This window comes from Budorcas taxicolor, chromosome 11 (genome assembly GCF_023091745.1).
Source record: "Budorcas taxicolor isolate Tak-1 chromosome 11, Takin1.1, whole genome shotgun sequence".
NCBI classification, from domain to species: domain Eukaryota; kingdom Metazoa; phylum Chordata; class Mammalia; order Artiodactyla; family Bovidae; genus Budorcas; species Budorcas taxicolor.
The window spans coordinates 71,003,130-71,021,645 of NC_068920.1; the positions used below are offsets into that span (position 1 = coordinate 71,003,130).

Here is an 18,516-nt window from a genome sequence, read left to right on the forward strand (position 1 = left end):
AGGCAACCAGCTCCTAGTCTGACCCCAACCCCTTGGGACCCTGGCCAGTCCCAAGACTGCCCTGACAATCAGGCAGGCTTCCCCGCTGCAAGTCCAACCCTCGCCTGCCACTGCTGGCAGGGGCCCAGGCCTCAGCTCTGCCCTGGCAAGGGCCTAGCGCTCAGGGTCAGGCTTGCCTTGTGGCTGGTGCCAGTAGGCCTGGCTCGCGTAACCCTGCTGGCGGGGACCTCCACAGCTGGCCCCCACGCCATGCCTTCCCTGAACAGCCAGGTGCAGTGGGCCTGAGCTGAGAGGGGAGCTTTCCTCACCCTAAACACATGAGGCAGAGGGGTGGACAGCAAGTTTTGGTTTTGTTTCTGAAGTGGTGCCTGTACCTCCAGCCCCCAGGGGGCCTCCCCTGGCCCCACTTTTCTGCCCCACCCAGGCACCACCATCCCAGCACTTTGCTCCACATCGCCCATAGATGCCCTTTGCTGAATGTACCCGAGCGTATGCATTTAAAAGGACTCCAATGGGCATCTGAATTTGTGGCTTTGTATCCAATAAAAGATGGTGAAACTGGAATATCTGCCTCAGGAAAGTAAATGGTAGGTGGCCACATTTGCCACCAAACCTTCCTGTAGCTGAAATGCACTGAGTTAGCAAGGAGGTGGATGATCTGAATGGCATCAATGAGGCAAACTGAAGTATTATGAAGACCTGTCTCAGGATGGTAGACATCACTGGAGGAAGACCATGCAGGTTACTGCCCCCGCCAGAGCTTTCAGTGTCTGCAGGTAAAGAGCCTTGAGGGGTCATTTCTGACTCTCAGCCAGAAGCCATCTTTAAGGGCAAGCCCAGTGAAACAGCACGCACCTGCCCATCGCCTCACTGGCTTGGGCACCAGAGAGGGCTCCGGCCAGCCAATCCGACTTTGGACTGATGGAGGTCGTTTCCCATCATGGTCTGGCTCAACATTCCATTTTACAAAATGGGGTTGCCCCTACTGATTTGATTTCTCAGGTCTTTAAATGAAAATCAGAAAACAGGTGGCTTAGGCTTAAAACTGTGTGGCTCTAACATCAAACAAGTAGCTGCAAACATCTCCACAACTCTGAGCCAGCTATTATCATCATACAGGTAGAACAACTGGAAAAAATTTACTTAAAAGATCAAGTTAGGAGGGATGCCAAACTCCAATATGTGGACCTACCACCACCTCATTCTACTTTTGAGTTCATCAAACTCCAAGTGGTTGAAATTCAGATTTAAAAAAAAAAAAATCACTTCCCAGATTCAGGGAGCAGGACTAGCACAGAGGAGGAGGCAGTCAGAATGCTGATTTTATCTGTGCCGGCCATTTTCAACTTTCACTGGTTAGAAGAAAGCAGAAGGGACCCCCCCCCCTCCCCCAGGACCATTAGTACCTGAATTAAGACCAGGTGGCTCCTTCAGCCACCTCCTCAATGGACGCCCTTCTAAGAAGTCTAAGACAACTTTAGAAACATTGCTTCAAGAGTCTTCAACCTCAAGATCTTAAATAAGAAAAGATTAAGGGACCAAGTCAAAAGAATATGGAAGTAAAAGGGTTAGACAAGATATAATGTAATGCATTTAACAGAAACCCAGAGAAACCCTAGGAGCAGTGCCGGGCAAGGTCAGGGCTAAATAAGATGATGTCAGAAAAAAAGGGGAAAAAAAGGAAGCAACTCCATATCTTCCAGCTGCTTCTAAGACTGAGAAAGCAGTTAAAGCAAAACTTCCAGACAGCAGCCGCTCAAGTGGAGTGCCTCCCCTGACCGAGTTCTCTTTTCTACCTGCTGCGTGAGTACACATAAAGCTACAATTCTGAGGCACAGTCACTTATGAGTAAAATTCCTGCACCCAAATAATGTGCAAAATGGATTCTAAGTTTTTCAAGTTTTATTTAAATAACCTCCAGTGAGAACAGAGTGGGCCAAATACTACCCGTTCCTTGTATGTAATATCTGACCGAGACAGAGTAAGCACACCCTGCCGGCCACTCGTGTGAGGGCTGGGGAACCTCTCAATGAAGGCGGCCACGACCCCGGCCCCGGCCAGCAGCTGGGGATGCATCCACTGTTGAGCGAGGGTTCTTGATGGTTTCATCGACAGACACGATGAGGCACGCAGCCTCGGAGGCCGCAGTCAGGGCATTGATCCGTACCATTGCTGGCTCCCACACAAAGGCCTCAAAGTTGTCAGCAATGTCCTCAGTGTTGATGTCCACCCCATACCACATGCCCCCCTGAAAAAGCAGAACAAGAGGGAAAATGATATGGAACTGCTCTCAAATTTCTTCCTGCACATCCTCTGAATGACTGAGATTGTGAGGCATCCTCAGGCTCTCTGAACCCGCTGGCATCTCCCTAAGGAAGACGGCATTCCAACGGGAGCCTGGAAGCCTCCTCCCTTCCCTGCCCTCCACCACCCCTCCAAACCTGAGAAGTACGGACCAGGGCCTATCCCAGGCAAGCTGCTGGGTCTTAGGAAGGCCCCATTCTCACCCTCAGGTCATCCGAGGACTGTACGCCAAACCACGCTTCTCAAGAGGATGACTTTCCGATCCTTGATCTCCTTTTATCATCACACCGCTTCCAGGAGCCCCCATTTTACAGATAAGGAAACTGACTTGCTTCAAGTTCTGCCACAAGTCAGAAGCAAGGCCGCTCACTGAGCGCTGCCGTCATCACGCCGAGCATCCAACACACGGCATTTAGCAAACATCTCTAAACGAGTGCTGGCTGAACAGCAGACGAACAAAGGAAATTCTCAAGAGATGTGCTCTACATGGAGTAGCACAGCCACGGCTGGACTATCAGCAGGGCCCTGAAGTGCTGGAGGAACCCATGAGGAACCATGTACACACAGGGGTAGTACACGCTTCCAGGCAGGAGGCTACCGTGTTTCTTCATTCCCTCAGTGCACCAAAAGGAGTGACCAGACTCTTGCAAGAAGCACTGAAGAAACCCTGGAACAACCAGTCCCGACACCATGGCTTTCCTTTTGACCTCAGAGGAGGCAGTCAGTTGGTACTGGGTTTGGTTCCAGCACCATCACCTGGGCTGACCACACAGAGCCTGAGTAAGCACAGCACACTCAAAGAATCTAGCCCCGTCCACCCAGTCCCTGGACTCAAAGGAAAGGAGTAACCCACCTGGGCATGCCGAGCCCGTAGCTTGTTGAGGATGTTTGTGGCATCAAAGCCAGCATTGTCACAGAGCTGGCGTGGGATAATTTCCAGGGCCTTGGCATAGGCCCCAATCAGTAGCTGCTGTTTTCCTGGAATGGTTCTTGAGTAATCTCGCAGGTACTTGGAGAGCTCCATCTCGATGGCGCCACCACCAGCCACCACCGAATCATTCTGCAAAGACCAGACTCACCTCTAAATTCAAGGAGCTCTCTCTCTAAGCTCCAGCCATGGCCAAATTGGACCACTCAGTCAACAGGACCCCTAGCCTAGAAGGAGGGCTGGCTCCTCACTCCCTCCCCCAGCCCAAGCCACAGGAAGCCAGGACATGGACCACGCCTAGCACATCCCAACTGCAATCTGGTGAACCATATGGTTTCTGACCCTCTTCTAGGTCATCTACACCTTGAGGGCACTGGCACAATCCCTGGGATGGCTGACTCCATCAGCTCCACAGGTGCTCACAAGAACAAGTCTTAGCTTTTAACGTAACATGACTTATTTTGAGAGACTGAGGATGTTTCTTTATGATCCATGAGACAATCAGGGCCCACATGCCCCACATGGAAGGACAGGTTATACAGGAAAGGGATTACCACACAAATCCAGGGTTGCATCAGCTCAAGAGGCAGAGTAGGCTGTGCAGGCTGGAAGCCCCCGGTCTAGTACCTTGATGGCCCTCCTGACAATCATGATGGCATCGTGCAGGGACCGCTCCGTCTCCTCCATAAATTGCTCTGCACCACCACGGAGGATGATAGTGCATGTCTTGGCCTTAGGGCAGCCAGTGAAGAAATTGTACCTACACCCAGGATCAAATTGTATCTGTGAACTCTTTCCTGCTGCCAACCCACAGTGTTCTGACCTCACCAAGTCCTCCCAACACTCAGCAGCTGCTCTTCTGTCCCTCACTAAAGTTCTCTAAGCCTGCCCTTAAAGGCGTGTTCTTGGGAAGGTCTAGGGCTGTACCACAGGGGCATAAAAGACTGTGGAGTCAGACTGTAGACCTGATTTGACCTTCTTTCTTCCTGAAACACTTTATGTAACTGAGCACTATACACCCCAAGAGATTAAAGTCTCAGAAGACAATAGCACACGCTACTGTAACCTGCCAGGCTCCTCTGTCCATGGGATTCTCCACACAAGAATACTGGAGTGGGTTGCCATTTCTTCCTCCAGGGCATCCTCCCCACCCAAGGACCGAACTCGCTTTTCATTTCCTGCACTGGCAGGCAGGCTCTGTACCTCCAGTGCCACCTGGGAGGCCTGTTATATATACACCACAAACCAAAGACGGCAGAAGGCCATCAGGCAAGTCTCATGAGCTAAGCAAACAGGGAGCCCAGGCCTACCACTTACCTCTCGCCTCCAATCTGCGTCTCTTCAAAGACCTGGCAGCAGCCCAGAACATCTGATGACAGCGCATTCACACTGGTCTGGATAGAGCCTCCACAAGCCTGAGGAACACAAGACAAAATCATCCGGCAGTGACAGATCACATGAGGCGGGAAGCAAGCATCCTGCTGCCTAGTTTTAAAGCCAATTGCCATGTTAGACTGCCACAGTGCCCCAGATACACGGGATGAGCCACTCTCACCCTTGACCTCAAGGCTCCCTCTGGAAAAGGAGAAAACAAAACAGAATGAAGACACATGAAGGGCAAACAAGCCCAGTTAGAAAGCTTTACCCAATACTCTCTTCCCTAAACTAGGGTGCTGAGTGCAGTGACTGAAGTCATGATCAGTGCTTTAAAACTTAAAGCACCTTGGCAAGATGCTTAAGAAGAAAGGGAGGAGGGCCTTCCTTAGCAGTTCAGTGGTTGAGACTCCATGCTTCCAATGCGAGGGTGCAGGTTCCATCCCTGGTCGGGGAACTAAGATTCCACAGGCGCAAGATGCGAAAAAAAAAAAGAGAGGAAACCCAGCCTGCAGCATCAAGACTGGAGCTCAGCCAGCTAATCACAGCACTGCTGCTAGGTTCCCTCACAAATCAGCTTTCCTGACTTGTTTGGTTAGATTAACTCTTATATAGTAAGTATGCACACACTAGAACTGAAGTGTTTTATGACAAAAAGAGTTAAGAAGACAAGCCCAGATTCATATACCACTCCAGTACACTAGGGGTAAGTGAAAACCCCTCTGGGGCCAGAAAGACCTAAAAGCAGCCTGAGAAATTTTGGTTACCATCATTGTCCTCTTCAGATCCTCCTCTGGCACTCGGCCAGCACAGAACATGTCCCTGTCAGCAAAGTACTGGGTGGCCACATCCCCGATGGGGAGTTTCGACAAGACGACTTTGGCTCCGGAGTGATGGATCTTCTCTAACTTGTCATAAAGAATGTTCCACTCAGCATCAACAATTGCCTGATAATCCTGAAGAGACCCAGAAAATATTGATTTATTTGCGAATTAACAGAGGGTAAACAGAAGAGACTCCCCTCAGTTCAAATAAACAAGGACCCTATTAAGGTAACTTAGGAACCATCTACAACTTTCAAACACAAAAGCAGCAAGGAATCTGAGCACTGGGAGCCACTCCAGAGCTGGTATTTGCTAAGGTATGGGGCAGTCTGGCCAGCTAAGTTCTAGCTCCTCTGAGGCACTGCACCCATGGAGTCCCCAGTGACAAGACCTTTCCTTCAAAGGCCATTCTGTGCTGGGGATGGATTTTCCAAGAACAGCTGCTTATGGCTGGGTGACCATGCTACATCCAAAGAGATAGCCTTGCTGATACCAATGTTAGGAGCACACTGGTCCCAGCAGCATGGGACACAGTCTAGAAGGGCAGAGCTCACATCTGCCCAAATAAGAGGAATCAAAATACAGGGCTCATTTTATAGCTGAAAGGCTCCTGCAAGCCCCTTCCCCAGGGCCAAAGGATAATGTTTCAGCAGGTTTGCCCTATCCAAACCTCCTTAGGTCCAGGTCAGAGAGAGCCGAGTGAGAAGCGTGGGCCCAGTATTCAGACATCAATACTTAGGGGCATGGGAGGGGAAAGGAGCCCACAAGGTACCTGAGAAACAAAGCTAAGCCCGAAATGACCACCAAGGCCCAAGGCTTTGGCCCAGAATGCTGCCCATTTTCATGCCGCTGCCAGCGGGAGGACCTACCTCAACTGTGTGGACTCTGATTTCGGCATTATCTTTCTCAGCTTTCAGCTCAAGCTCAACATTTAAAAGGGCAATCATTGGATTATGGTACTTTTTGGGTTGCATTTCAAACCCAGCATAAGAGAAAGTCTTCTTGAATGCGACGCCAGCGACAAGCTGGGACTCCTGTTTAAAAAAATCAGATGGTTCAACAGTTCAGTACTGGCATGAAATAAAATCAAGTTAGTGGTGTGCTGGACTAACGCATGTCCATTTCTGTGAACCTGAAAGGGTTAATTATGTTTTTATTCCACTACTGTAATGAAGTTTTTCCATCGTCCTAAATGCTAGGAAAAATATGAAAACATATTTTGGTTGTCCCTTCAGGATAAGGAAAACCACTTAGCTTGCAGATACTAAACATGGGAAAGGCCTGTCTGGGCTGTCCTTTAGGACTGACCCTCCAAAGCACACGTGCCAAGGGATGCACTGTCCTTCCAACTCGACACCTCCCAGTCTTCACTGCACATACGTACACATATCCCTCCCTACCTGTACTGCACGTGAGCGCACAAACACCTGTGTGCTGTAGCCTAGATGCTTCCTCTCTTTAGGAAATGAAAATAAAAGGTCATAACAGTCAGAAATTTCCCACAGTTCTGAAGTTATCATTGTGGCTTCTCTCATCTTAATCCCTCAAAATATGAACTACTACACCACTCATTCCAAAACAGAGCTTGCTGCGTGGTAGATTTAACAGAAGGGCATGAGAGAAAACACACGGCACTTGGGAGTGACTTTAATACTATGAGAAGGCAGGCTCAATCTCAGATCTCTTATTAAATGACCTAGTCATTTCCCACTCCATAAAGAAGGGTATATTCAGGAAGTGAAGTCAGAAAGAAAAAGACAAATAGCCTATGATATCATTTACATGTAGAATCTAAAATACAACACAAATGAACCTCTCTATGAAACAGAAACACTCACAAAGTGAACAGACTTGTGGTTGCCATGGAGGTCGGGGGTTGGAGGAGAAATGGGTTGAGTTTGGGGTTACCATGCAAACTATTAGACAGAATGGGTAAACAAAGTCCTACTCTTCAATATTCAGTGATAAATCATAATTGAAAGGAATATGAAAAAGAATTAGGTATGTATTAACAATCACTTTGCTGAACAGGAGAATTAATACAACATTGTAAATCAACTATATGTCGACAAAATAACAATTGCATTACCAGGACAAAGGACTAGTAAAAGAGACAGACTGAACGTATGTGTGGCTTGCAGCCCCTGGCTTTCTCACCAGTTAAAATTACAGTTCTGATCCCTAGTTTAGTGAATGCCAATTTAATCTCAAGGGTTTCTGGAACAGAAGATGGAACACTGAGATCAAAGCAGTGTGTAAAGACAATGTCAGCAAGCCATGACGTAGAGAATGGGCTGAAACACGACCATCTGGGGGCCAAAGGCATGGGAACGGCTCAGATGACTTTCAGATTCTTTACAGCTTCATTATATAAAGGGAATCTCATCCCACTCTCATGTGCCATGACAGGAAGAAGAGGAGGAGACGAACAGAATGAAAATGCAATTGTGTTGTGCATATACAGTAGACACTAGCCACTATTTTAATTTAAATAAGTGAAAAAATATGTTGTTAAATAAACAAAAGCCAGTTGCAGGACACTATGCATTACAGGTGAGCATTCGTTTCAGAAAACAATATTTACATTTATACTTGTAGATGCACAGTCTGGAAGAATACACACAGTTAAGAGTGGTTTCTGGGGCAGGGATGGTGTAGGAGACATTTCTGTTTTCCTTTAGGACTTTCTATACAGCTTGACTTCTGTATTATCTGTTCAAGGTAAATGAATAAAAGAAGGGAGAGCCTGCTTGTACCACTTGGAGAAGAATGTACTGAAAAGTACTTATATTTATTGAGAAGGTTTCAGATAATTTATCAGAGCTAGCCCTGTCCCCTCAGACATTAACACTGAGATTCTGAAAATCAGCCAGTTCACCCTTCGATTCTGCTGACAAGTAATACAAGTCTGTGGAGGTTACAAAATGCACCTACAGGAGACAGCTTATAGCCACAGTATGAGGAACACAGCTTCAGTCTGGCTTTCAGCCCAAGTGCACTCTCTCTATTCCTCTAATGTGTGCTGTCCTCCTAAGCCAAGCTGCCTACAGGGTTGATGTGAAAGCAAGAGCCTCCTAGGGAGGCCTCGGCAGGCTCACCTCTAGGGCTCCACCTTGCACCTTCTTGATTCCAATCATTTTAAGCTGCAGCAAATCATCAAGCATCATCACCGCGTCCACCACCATCTTAGCGAAGAAGGCTTTCTGCTGGGAGATCAGCTTGGAGCTCAGAGCAGTCATGGCACATTTCTCAAGCAGCTTCCTCTGCTCCCTGGGACACAAGGGTGGGACCTGCATCAGGCCTTGAAAGCCCCTCTTATCGGACTCAATTGCAATGTGGAGATGGTTTCTATTCTAGCCTCTAAATTCAGCCCTCAACCCTTTGTCTTCTGAATCTTTAGGGCAGATTACCAGTGACAGATGGTAATTGCAGTCAAAGACTTCATGAGTGACAGCTTTTCAACTGCAGTCTACAGCCACTCTTGTACTACACGGACTGGGGTACAGCAAGGGGTTTAGCAAGAGCCAATCAGCCCCAGTCCATGCAGGGTATTCCAGCACGCTTCTGCATCCAATCTGGCCATGGGAAGTCAAGGTTCTGACAAAGTTCACTGCAAACTTACACTTTATCTTCCTTCTTCACAGTCACTGCAATCTCTCTGATCTTGTTAACTGCCTGCCAAGAACAGAAACTGGGTGAGTCTCTCACGTTAAAAACAAACTGGAAAAGTGGATCCCAATCTGTCTTGCTAGTCCCTAATCTTTACTCCCAAATCTTAAGTATTTCTACTCGACAGTCAAAATACCATTTCTAAGTCTTATAGCTGCCCAGAAAAATATAAAGCTCTAGTTTAGAAAAATGCCCAAAGTTAGAACTGTAGAGCAGGCACAGAACAGCACTGGTGACAACTTCCAGTACTTTATATATTAACTACGTTATGTAATATATGATACACATATTCGTATGTTAAACATTGTATCGTTCCAAAGCCATCTTCTTCAAAAGATATACTTTCGTACATACTTCTCACATATGATTTCATTTTAATGTCACCATCCCAAAACAGAGACAGTAAAGAAAGTAAGGTGAAGAGGAACTGACTTGCCCCAAGCTAAAGAATGAGAGTCAAAGGTCAATAAAAGCAAGGTCTCAAGATGTGCTATGAAGTACTCGATAAAAACAAAACAGCTCTCACTTACTGACAGCCTGTGGTACGTCTACATCATGGTCTGTCAGGAAACTGGAAGCGTAAACAGACTAAGTAATATACCTAGTCAATAGCTATTGAATGGTAGAACTGAGATTTCTATGGAGTAGAATTCAGAAAATACTCAAGGAATACTGTCCCCAGACCCTCCACAACCCAATACAGACCATATCCTAAGAGAAACAAAAAGGTGCCCAAACGGCCCAGCTTCACTAGCACTCCCATACCAACTGCGTGGCAGTGCGGAAAGCGCGGATGATGATCTGCGGGTGCAATCCTTCCTCCACGTAGGGTTTCACCTGTTTCAGAAATTCTGCAGCCAGCAGGGTCACTGAGGTGGTGCCGTCACCGACCTGGAACAGGATGACAGGGAGCTCACATCACTCACGTTCAGGAACAAAACTCCCAAACTCCGTTTTCTAGGCAACCTATCCATTTAAACTGGGGTGTTGCTGGGTAGATATTCATCCCATCAAATGGTCCTGGGCCACAAAATTAATTCCACAGCCAGGCCCATTCTCCAAAGAGAGCTGATCTGGACAAATTTTCCCAGAATATGAAATCATACACACAAATTAACCAAGAACTTACTATGGACAAAGGTACTATGATCAGTAACACAATATACATGCTTATAATATTATAATGCTAATATATATGATGCTGGGAGGGATTCGGGACAGGAGGAGAAGGGGATGACAGAGGATGAGATGGCTGGATGGCATCACCGACTCGATGGACATGAGCGACTGAACTGAACTGAATATGTCACAAATAACAAATAATGGTAGCAAAAGGTATGAGATAAATGGGAACAAATTCTACAGTAGTTCACAAAACAAACCTCTAAGGATCAAAGTCTTTTGTATTTTAAACACTATTTGGAATAAGCAGATTATGAGCTTGTTTTTCTTAATGGCAATTTTCTATAATGGGATCTAAACTTTATTTTTAATAAAGGAGAAAAAGAATAAGAGCTTTTTTTCCCTTTGCTTCCCCTTTTCTTTGAGAAAAAAGAGTTTTTTAGAAAACTGGTTAACCTCTGATATAGAGGAAATTTACTTTTAACTCACTTATGTTTCTGTGGAATGTAAGAGATTTTAGGGAGGAAAAAAAGTTACTGTGGCAAAGGGTTTAAGCTGCCAAATTCCTATTCAGAATACAGAATTCCTATTCCAATACAGAAAGGTATTCCTTTGTTGAAAATTGCCATACTGTTTTCCAGGCTACAGGGTCCTAATAGACCTTTTAATATAACTTTGGGACGTTATCTGTAACACTCTGAAATGCAAACTTGTCTCTCTCAATAAGACTCCAGTGTTAGAAATGATTTTTAAAAAGGCAAAGACAAGTTAATGTCACTGACAGGAACATAAAATGGCAAATTTTATGTAATGTGTGTTTTACCACTATAAATTTTTTTTTTAAGAAAGAAAAAAGTGAACAGGAAACAATCTCCAGCTCCATTTTATAAGGCAACCAACGGATGAGAGGTTAACTTATTTACTGAGCAACTCATATGAATGACAGCACACAGGCCTAGTCCTGAGGTCTGAGCCACACACAGTGCAACAGAAGGAATTTTAAAGGGCTATTAATTCCATCTACATAGTTTTACAAACCTGTATTTGTGAAATTATGGTTTTAGATATAAAATCAAAATGCTTCAAGAAAGAAGAGCAAAGGAACAAACAGGCATGTATTTCAATCTCCACTGAAAAGCATAGACTTGATATTCCTACCTCAGCATCTTGGGATTTTGCAATGTCCACTAAAGTCTTCGCTGCAGGATGGACAACATCAAGGAGTTTCAGAATTGTGGCCCCATCATTAGAAATTGTTGCTTTGCCTTTAAAGGGACAAACACAAAGTAAAAATGTAAAGATCTTTTCTTAAATTCTGACTTCTAGCTGGACTTGGAGCCCATATACACTTTACTGGGACAGGACAGAGGGTCTTGTGGTGGGAATAAACTGATCTTTTTACAGATTTAGCTCTGGGCACAAAGGGCCACCTAAAATCACACATTTCTAAAAACCATGAGCTCTTCATTTTCCCTGAACAGCAAACCTCTACTGGATGTAGAAAATATTTTAAAAAATAAGAATGGATAATCATTTAGATATTCTTAACAGTTGATACCCTGGTATTTCACTTGTAAATTAATACACTAAAACATAATGCGGAATTTGTCTCAGCCACATGATACAACAGGAGTGACCACAGGCAACTTTGGAAGGTTCTATTTCATGTTTTAGGCCAAATCTCTCTACAAGGCAAGATTCCTGAACCTGGCTTCTCCCATATATTCCCAAGAGGTTCAGCATTCAGGACAACATATGAAAAGAAGTAGCTTCACAGTGAGCAATCCTTCAGCGATCTTAAAAGCAGAGGAATTTCTGTTGCCAACCTCTGCCGGCCCCAAACACTTTAGAGGAGCCTCCTCTTCTGCACACTGGTCTGAGAAACTCTGCACTTACCTCGGCCATCCACAATGAGCTTGTCCATGCCACGGGGACCCAGGGTAGTTCTGACAGCCTCAGCAATCACCTGGCAGGCACTGATGTTACTTACAAGCTGGGGGATGCCTTGGGAGCTATCAGTCCCCTCTTTCAACAGGATAACTGGTGTGGGCTAGAGAAGAAAGAGCAATTCACTAAAAAAAAAAAAAAAAATCTGGAGGCCCCTTTAAACCACATTTCCCCAATGTCCATCCACTATATCTATTCCTTAAACAGCCTCTACCCCCCGAGATAGCATGCTCTGCAGATATACCAGAAAATGGTTTGAGAAGCACTGATTTAGTCAAAAAGAACAAATAATGTATTCCTCAGTGCCCAGTTGAAAAAGCATAGCCCTTTCAGCTTCTGACCCTGTTTCTCAGGTTGAGGAGTTAGGCCACCGCATAAGCAGGAAGCGGGCCACACTCAGTGCTCACTCCAGCAAACACCCGTTCAACCCCATGAGAGCTTAATCGCAGAGAAGGAGATGGGGCACTGATGCAGAGTGAGATGCCAAGAGCTTCAGATGTTGACCCAGAGATGCCCAAGCAGGCGGTTTTACCAATGATGGTAGCTGCAGCGTAGGGAAATGGCCAGGCAGATAAACAAATGGCACGTTTGTCCTGCCTCACAAAATGACAACTCTCATTTGTACAGCAGTGTTTCCATCTCTCATGCTGGTTCCACGAAGCTTTCGTGTGACTAATCTCCAACCAGATACACTAAACAGGTTTTTCTCTCTTTGCATTGGTCCCAGAACAGTCACTATTCTCTTATGACTGATTTTACGTATGTAAAACAGATAAGTGTAAACACTGTTTCAAAACTTTTGTTGTGTTAGTTATGTGTGTGCAATTAGGCTATGTTGTTATTTAGTCCCAAAGTTGTATCTGACCCTCTGCAATCCTATGCTTTGAAATTTATTTCTTACTGTGGATTGCAAATATAAAGTTTGACAGTCACTGCCCATGTCTACCCTAGGGGATATTTCAAGTGTTCGAGTGGAGAAGACATAGAAAAGCATCAGGCTGTCTCAGTCCAACAAAAAGAGCCAGGAATTCACTAACTAGAAAGTCAAACAACCCATGAGGCTGACTCCACATTAACCGAACAATGTCTTTAAAAATCTGACTTCTTTGGCCAGTGTAGCTGGAGGGTAGTGAGTAAGCAAAAGACTGGAATGAGGTTGAAGAAGCAGACAGGAATTAAATCACTACTCATCTGCAGACTATGGTAAGGAGTTTACAGATTTTATTCCTACAAAGAAGGGATGCCCTGGAAAAGCTTTTAGCAGAGTAATGGCATAGTCTAATTTACACTGGGGTAAAAAAAACAAAAAAATAACTATAAGAGGCAAGATATAATGAGCAACTGCATAAAAACAGGCTAGAAAGATGCACAACAAACTCAAATAAGTAAGAGAGTGGTAGTAAAGAATATTTTGAAACTTGGGCATTTTATTTTGTTTCAACTTTTCCCAACAAACGTATCATACATTACTTAATGGCTTCTCTGTACTCTCAGAATTCCTTTAGGTCCCTTGCAAGAAAAATGGGTTCCCCAAAGACCCCTTCTCCCAGTTCTGCTAAATCATTCTTCAGGGCAGCCTCAAGTCATCTCTGGTCCAACCCTGCCCCAACAGAGATTTACATTATCAATCAAAAACCAACTTGAGTCTTAATCTCTTCCTAGTCCCTTCAACAGAGTCATTCACCCCACCAAGTCTAACTTATCCAATGTTTATTTTTCTCATCTCTAACTCCAAATTATACCCCACCTACAAGAGCCACACTGCCACGTTCTACCAAAGCCACTTCCTTCCCACTAGGCCAGCAGTTCCTCAGAGCTGCCATTCTTCTCAGTTAGCAGCTGCCATTCTTCTCGACAGTAGTTAACATGGGCACTGGGAACAGGGGATCCCAGAACTCTCTCTGCTCTTTCTCAAGCATAATGTTTATATTGCCATCCATCTTAAAATACAAGCTTCATAAAGGTAATGTGTAAAGGCACTAATTTCAATGTATAGAGTGCCTAGTTTTGGCCACATATAAAGCAGTATACAGAAGCTTTTGGTGCCGAAAATTCCAATTACATTATCAGTTGAACCTTGAACAGCATGGTTTGAACTGTGTGGGTCCACTTATGCCTGAATTTTTTTTTCAGCAGTAAATACTACAGTACACCACCGCCTGAGGTTGGTTGAATCCTCAGATACAGAGAAATCAAGATATGGGGGGCCAACTAAATCATATGCAAACTTTGGCTTAGCAGAGTCTGGTCCCCTAACTCCCGGAGTTATTCAAGGGCCAAATACACTTGAAAGTGCTTTATACACATCATGAAGTACGGCGGCAATTGGTTCTTATCTTTGGAAAAGCATCAGCAGTATGGTGACACTACAAGCAGGAAGGGCTTGGAAGCAGCTGACCACATTGTCCCAAGTTCCTATGCTGTATAGGCCCTACAGAAAGGCAGGCTGGGTCCAGAGGTCCTTTGGGGAGGAAAAGGCAGCAGGGCTGGACTGAGCCAAGCTAGGTCAACCAGGATGGTGCCTCTTCTGTCAGGCCTTCAAGGGCAAGCCCAGCTCATGTCCTAAGTTACTTTCCAACTGCATTTTTACTCAAGTGAAGAAACAACAGCAGAATCCAATAATCTGCCAAGGGTACCTACCATGAGAGGCTTGCTAATTTCAGCTTAATGGTCTTCGTTCTCCTTAAAGACTTCTAATAAGCATTATTTAGCTTGATGCTCTATAAAACCATAGGTGTTCATATGCTAAGGCATGCAGTGCTGAACACAAAGGCAAGGACATATCAATACCTTCTGTGTGGTTGTACCCAAGTCACAGGACTGAGCTTTTTGAGGAACCCTCTTACCTCTTTTTCAATCACAAAAGGCTTCCAGAGTATCAGGTACCAATTCAATACCAGGTACCAATTCAACACCAGGTACCAAACAACAACAGCAAGAAGAGTTCTTGGTGACTTAAGTTTCACACACAAAAAGGAGAGCTATAAAAAGGCAATAAGCAAGGAAACAGAGCAGGGGTCAGTTCAGGAAAAAGCCAAGGTGGTGGGCTGGGGCTTCTTGGTGAAGGGTTTTATCACAAGTCAGAAGAACTTTGGGGGCGGGAAATATAAAACCACACTCAAAGTCACACGTCCATTAAGTGGCACAGTTAATCACAAACATAGGCATTCGGTGCGGCTCCAGAGCCCTTACTCTCAAGTGTTCTACTATGCTGCCACTGCATGAGATGAAGGTGACCTCAGGGAATAGGTAACAGTGAAGACCGGCTGAAAAAGGCAGTACTGGATGTATGAAAGGGAGAGAGGGTACACAGAGTAACGCCAGGTTCCTACTCTCTCAGGCACAAGCAGCATTCTCAGGGCATTTGGTAGACTGCACACCTGACAGCTGTCAGTCTGACTATGACTAGGTCAGGCAGAAGTTGAGGAAGCAGGAAAAGAACAGAGAACTGAGCTGGACAGATAAAAACAGACAAGCGACCTGCCAAGTGCACAGGGACCACAGGTCAGGGTTTTACCTCAAACACTTGAGAGCTGGCCCTGTTCAACAGCAACTCAGGGGACACCACTGAGGTTGTTTGGGGCCCATGGAAGGTACCTGTAGCTCCGAGTTGGAGAAAGGGATGCCACAGAAGGGGGGAGGGGAGAGCTACAGACAGCCTCCACGATTCACCTGCTTCCCTAAAGAAAATGAGACCCAGAATTAGGTGGCCAACTAGAAAAGCCATCTAATGCCACATCTGGAAGGGCAGATAGGGTCAGAGGCTGGGTCTTCTCACCTCTAATACATCATCCCCACTGCCCTGCCCATTCTCCTGGTTGAGAAATTGCACCTCAGAAGCTGTACTAGGGGCCTAGTACATTCAGTAGGTACTAAAAGTTCAAACTACCATCCAGCAGTGCTCGTTTCACATGCTAGCAAGGTAATAATGCTCCAAATCCTTCAAGCTAGGCTTCAACAGTACGTGAACCAAGAACTTCCAAATGTACAAGTTGGATTTTGAAAAGGCAGAGGAACCAGAGATCAAATTGCCAACATCTGCTGGATCACAGAACAAGCAAGGGAATTCCAGAAAAACATCTACTTCCGATTCACTGACTATGCTAAAGCCTCTGACTGTGTGGATCACAACAAATTGTGGAAAAATGTTAAAGAGATGAGTATACTAGACCATCCTTAACTGCCTCCTGAGAAACCTGTATGAGATCAAGAAGCAACAGTTACAATCAGACACGAAACAGTGGACTAATTCAAACTGGGAAAGGAGTGTGTCACGGCTGTATACTGTCACCCTGCTTATTAAACTTATATTTAGAGTACATTGTGCAAAATGCCTGGCTGAAGCTCAAGCTGGAATCAAGATTGCTGGGAGAAATAGCAATAACCTCAGATATGCGATGACACCACCCTAATGGCAGAAAGCAACTAGAAAGCCTCCTGATGAAGGTGAAAGAGGAGAGTGAAAAAGCTGGCTTAAAACTTAACATTCAAACAACAAAGATCATGGCATCCAGTCCCATCACTTTATGGCAAATAGATGGGGAAAAAATGGAAACAGTGACAGACTTTATTCTCTTGGGCTCCAAAATCACTGCGGATAGTGGCTGCAACCATGAAATTAAAGGACCCTTGTTCCCTGGAAGGATCTAGACAGCATATTAAAAAGCAGAGACATCACTCTGCCGACAAAGGTCTGTTTAGTCAAAGCTATGGTTTTTCCAGTAATCATGTACAGATCTGAGAGCTGGACCATAACGACGGCTGAGTGCTGGAGAATTGATGTTTTCGAACTGTGGTGCTGGAGAAGACTCTTGAGAGTCCCTTGGACTGCAAGGAAATCAAACTAGTCAATCCTAAAGGAAATCAGTCCTAAATATTCATTGATGGACTGATGCTGGAGCGGAAGCTCCAATATTTTGGCCACCTGATGCTGGCAAAGATTAAGGGCAGGAGAAGGGGACGACAGAGGATGAGATGGTTGGATGGCATCACCGACTCGGCGGACATGAGTTTGAGCAAGTCCGGGAGTTGGTGATGGACAGGGAAGCCTGGTGTGCTGCAGTCCATGGGGTCGCAAAGAGTCAGACAAGACTGAGCGACTGAACAACGAAATGCGTTTACTTAATGAATGAAGGGATGAAGAGCGGAGTACGAGCGGAGGGATCTGTTTTCAATCATACAGCAGCAAGGGGGCAGGGAGCGGGGCAATGAGAGACCAAAGCTGAGACCTTGGGCTCCGTCCCCATGCTGCCTCTGCCGGTTCTAGGAAGCACCCTCCTTCACATCCACATTTTTCAAGACAGCCAGAGCTTCCAAGTCTGGCCCTGGACCGCGTATGCACGCTCAACCTGCAGTCATTTGACCCAGGTCATGATTATGGGGGGCTCCGAAAACCGGGTGACCGACGCAGATTCAAGGCCCCGAAGTACCCTGGGATTTGTAGTCCCCAGCCGGCCCGACCGGAGCCTCCTCTTGAGGCCCACAAAACCCTCGCTGAGGGCAGCTGCTCCGGGCCCGGGCCCACCAGGCGGTAGCGGGCCGGGGTCCCTCACAGACAGAGGGTCGGGGCGAGAACCGAGTAAATAAGCAGGAGAAGGTTCTATGAGACTGGCCTAGGCCAGGCGGCGCCAGCTACCGACCAGATGGCAGCGGATGGGGCCGGATGACTGAGCTGCGACTCACCATCATCTTGTAAGCTTATCCAGTGGCCGGCTACTCCTCTTCTCCGCGCCCGGGACGCCCAGCAACCCCACAATGCTCCGCGCCAGAGAAATCCCCAGAAGCTTCACAAAGCCGTTGGACCGGGAGAGGAAGGGGTGGGCCACTTCCGCCTCTCTATAGTTCGCTACCACAGAGTCGGCGTGGCTAGAAGGGTCAGAGGCTGGGCCTCGGTTGAGAGCTGAGAGAATCGTTGGTAAGGGAAGGTTCGCCGGTTTTCCTTGGTGCCATTATTTTTGAGCATGTAGAATCCTTGCTCGGCCGCGTCAGCCACTAATTCCATTCCCCCTATCTCCCAAGACCAAGGGATGCAATAAACGCATATATTTATTGACTGCTGAGAGACAGGCTTTTACTAAGCATTTGACGTGAGGGAGCTCGTTGTTAAACACTATCGTTTTGGTAGTACCACGATCACGCCCACTTTACAGATGAGGGAACTGAGGCTGAGAGGTTAGGTGTCCAAAATCACACGTGGGCACCTGGCCCGAATGCTCGTTTTCTGGTTTGGCACTGTCAGAGCTTCCTCGAGTGTCGGGTACATCAGGCCACATCCCCAGAGCCTACTGACTACGAGCGCACAAACGCCAGTGGAACTAGGCAGAGGATGAGCAGAGCAGGGGTCGCCGG

At 46.2% G+C, this 18,516-nt stretch overlaps 1 protein-coding gene across 2 annotated transcripts; it reads right to left on the bottom strand.

Moving 5' to 3' along the window:
- Window positions 1-1,884: 1,884 nt before the first annotated feature.
- CCT7 (chaperonin containing TCP1 subunit 7) lies at window positions 1,885-17,966 on the bottom strand. Of its 2 annotated transcripts, none has more exons than XM_052647696.1 (12): window positions 17,851-17,966; window positions 12,118-12,271; window positions 11,380-11,486; window positions 9,865-9,990; window positions 9,053-9,105; window positions 8,529-8,700; window positions 6,300-6,464; window positions 5,374-5,562; window positions 4,550-4,647; window positions 3,860-3,992; window positions 3,158-3,364; window positions 1,885-2,248 (listed from the first exon to the last, which is right to left on the bottom strand). In XM_052647696.1, exons 1-12 carry the CDS (start codon window positions 17,854-17,856, stop codon window positions 2,027-2,029), a joined length of 1,632 nt encoding a protein of 543 aa, XP_052503656.1. In that variant the 5' UTR covers window positions 17,857-17,966; the 3' UTR covers window positions 1,885-2,026. The 2 variants fall into 2 exon arrangements, with proteins under 2 accessions (XP_052503656.1, XP_052503657.1); XM_052647697.1 differs by lacking the exon at window positions 17,851-17,966 and adding an exon at window positions 15,015-15,120.
- Window positions 17,967-18,516: the final 550 nt, after the last annotated feature.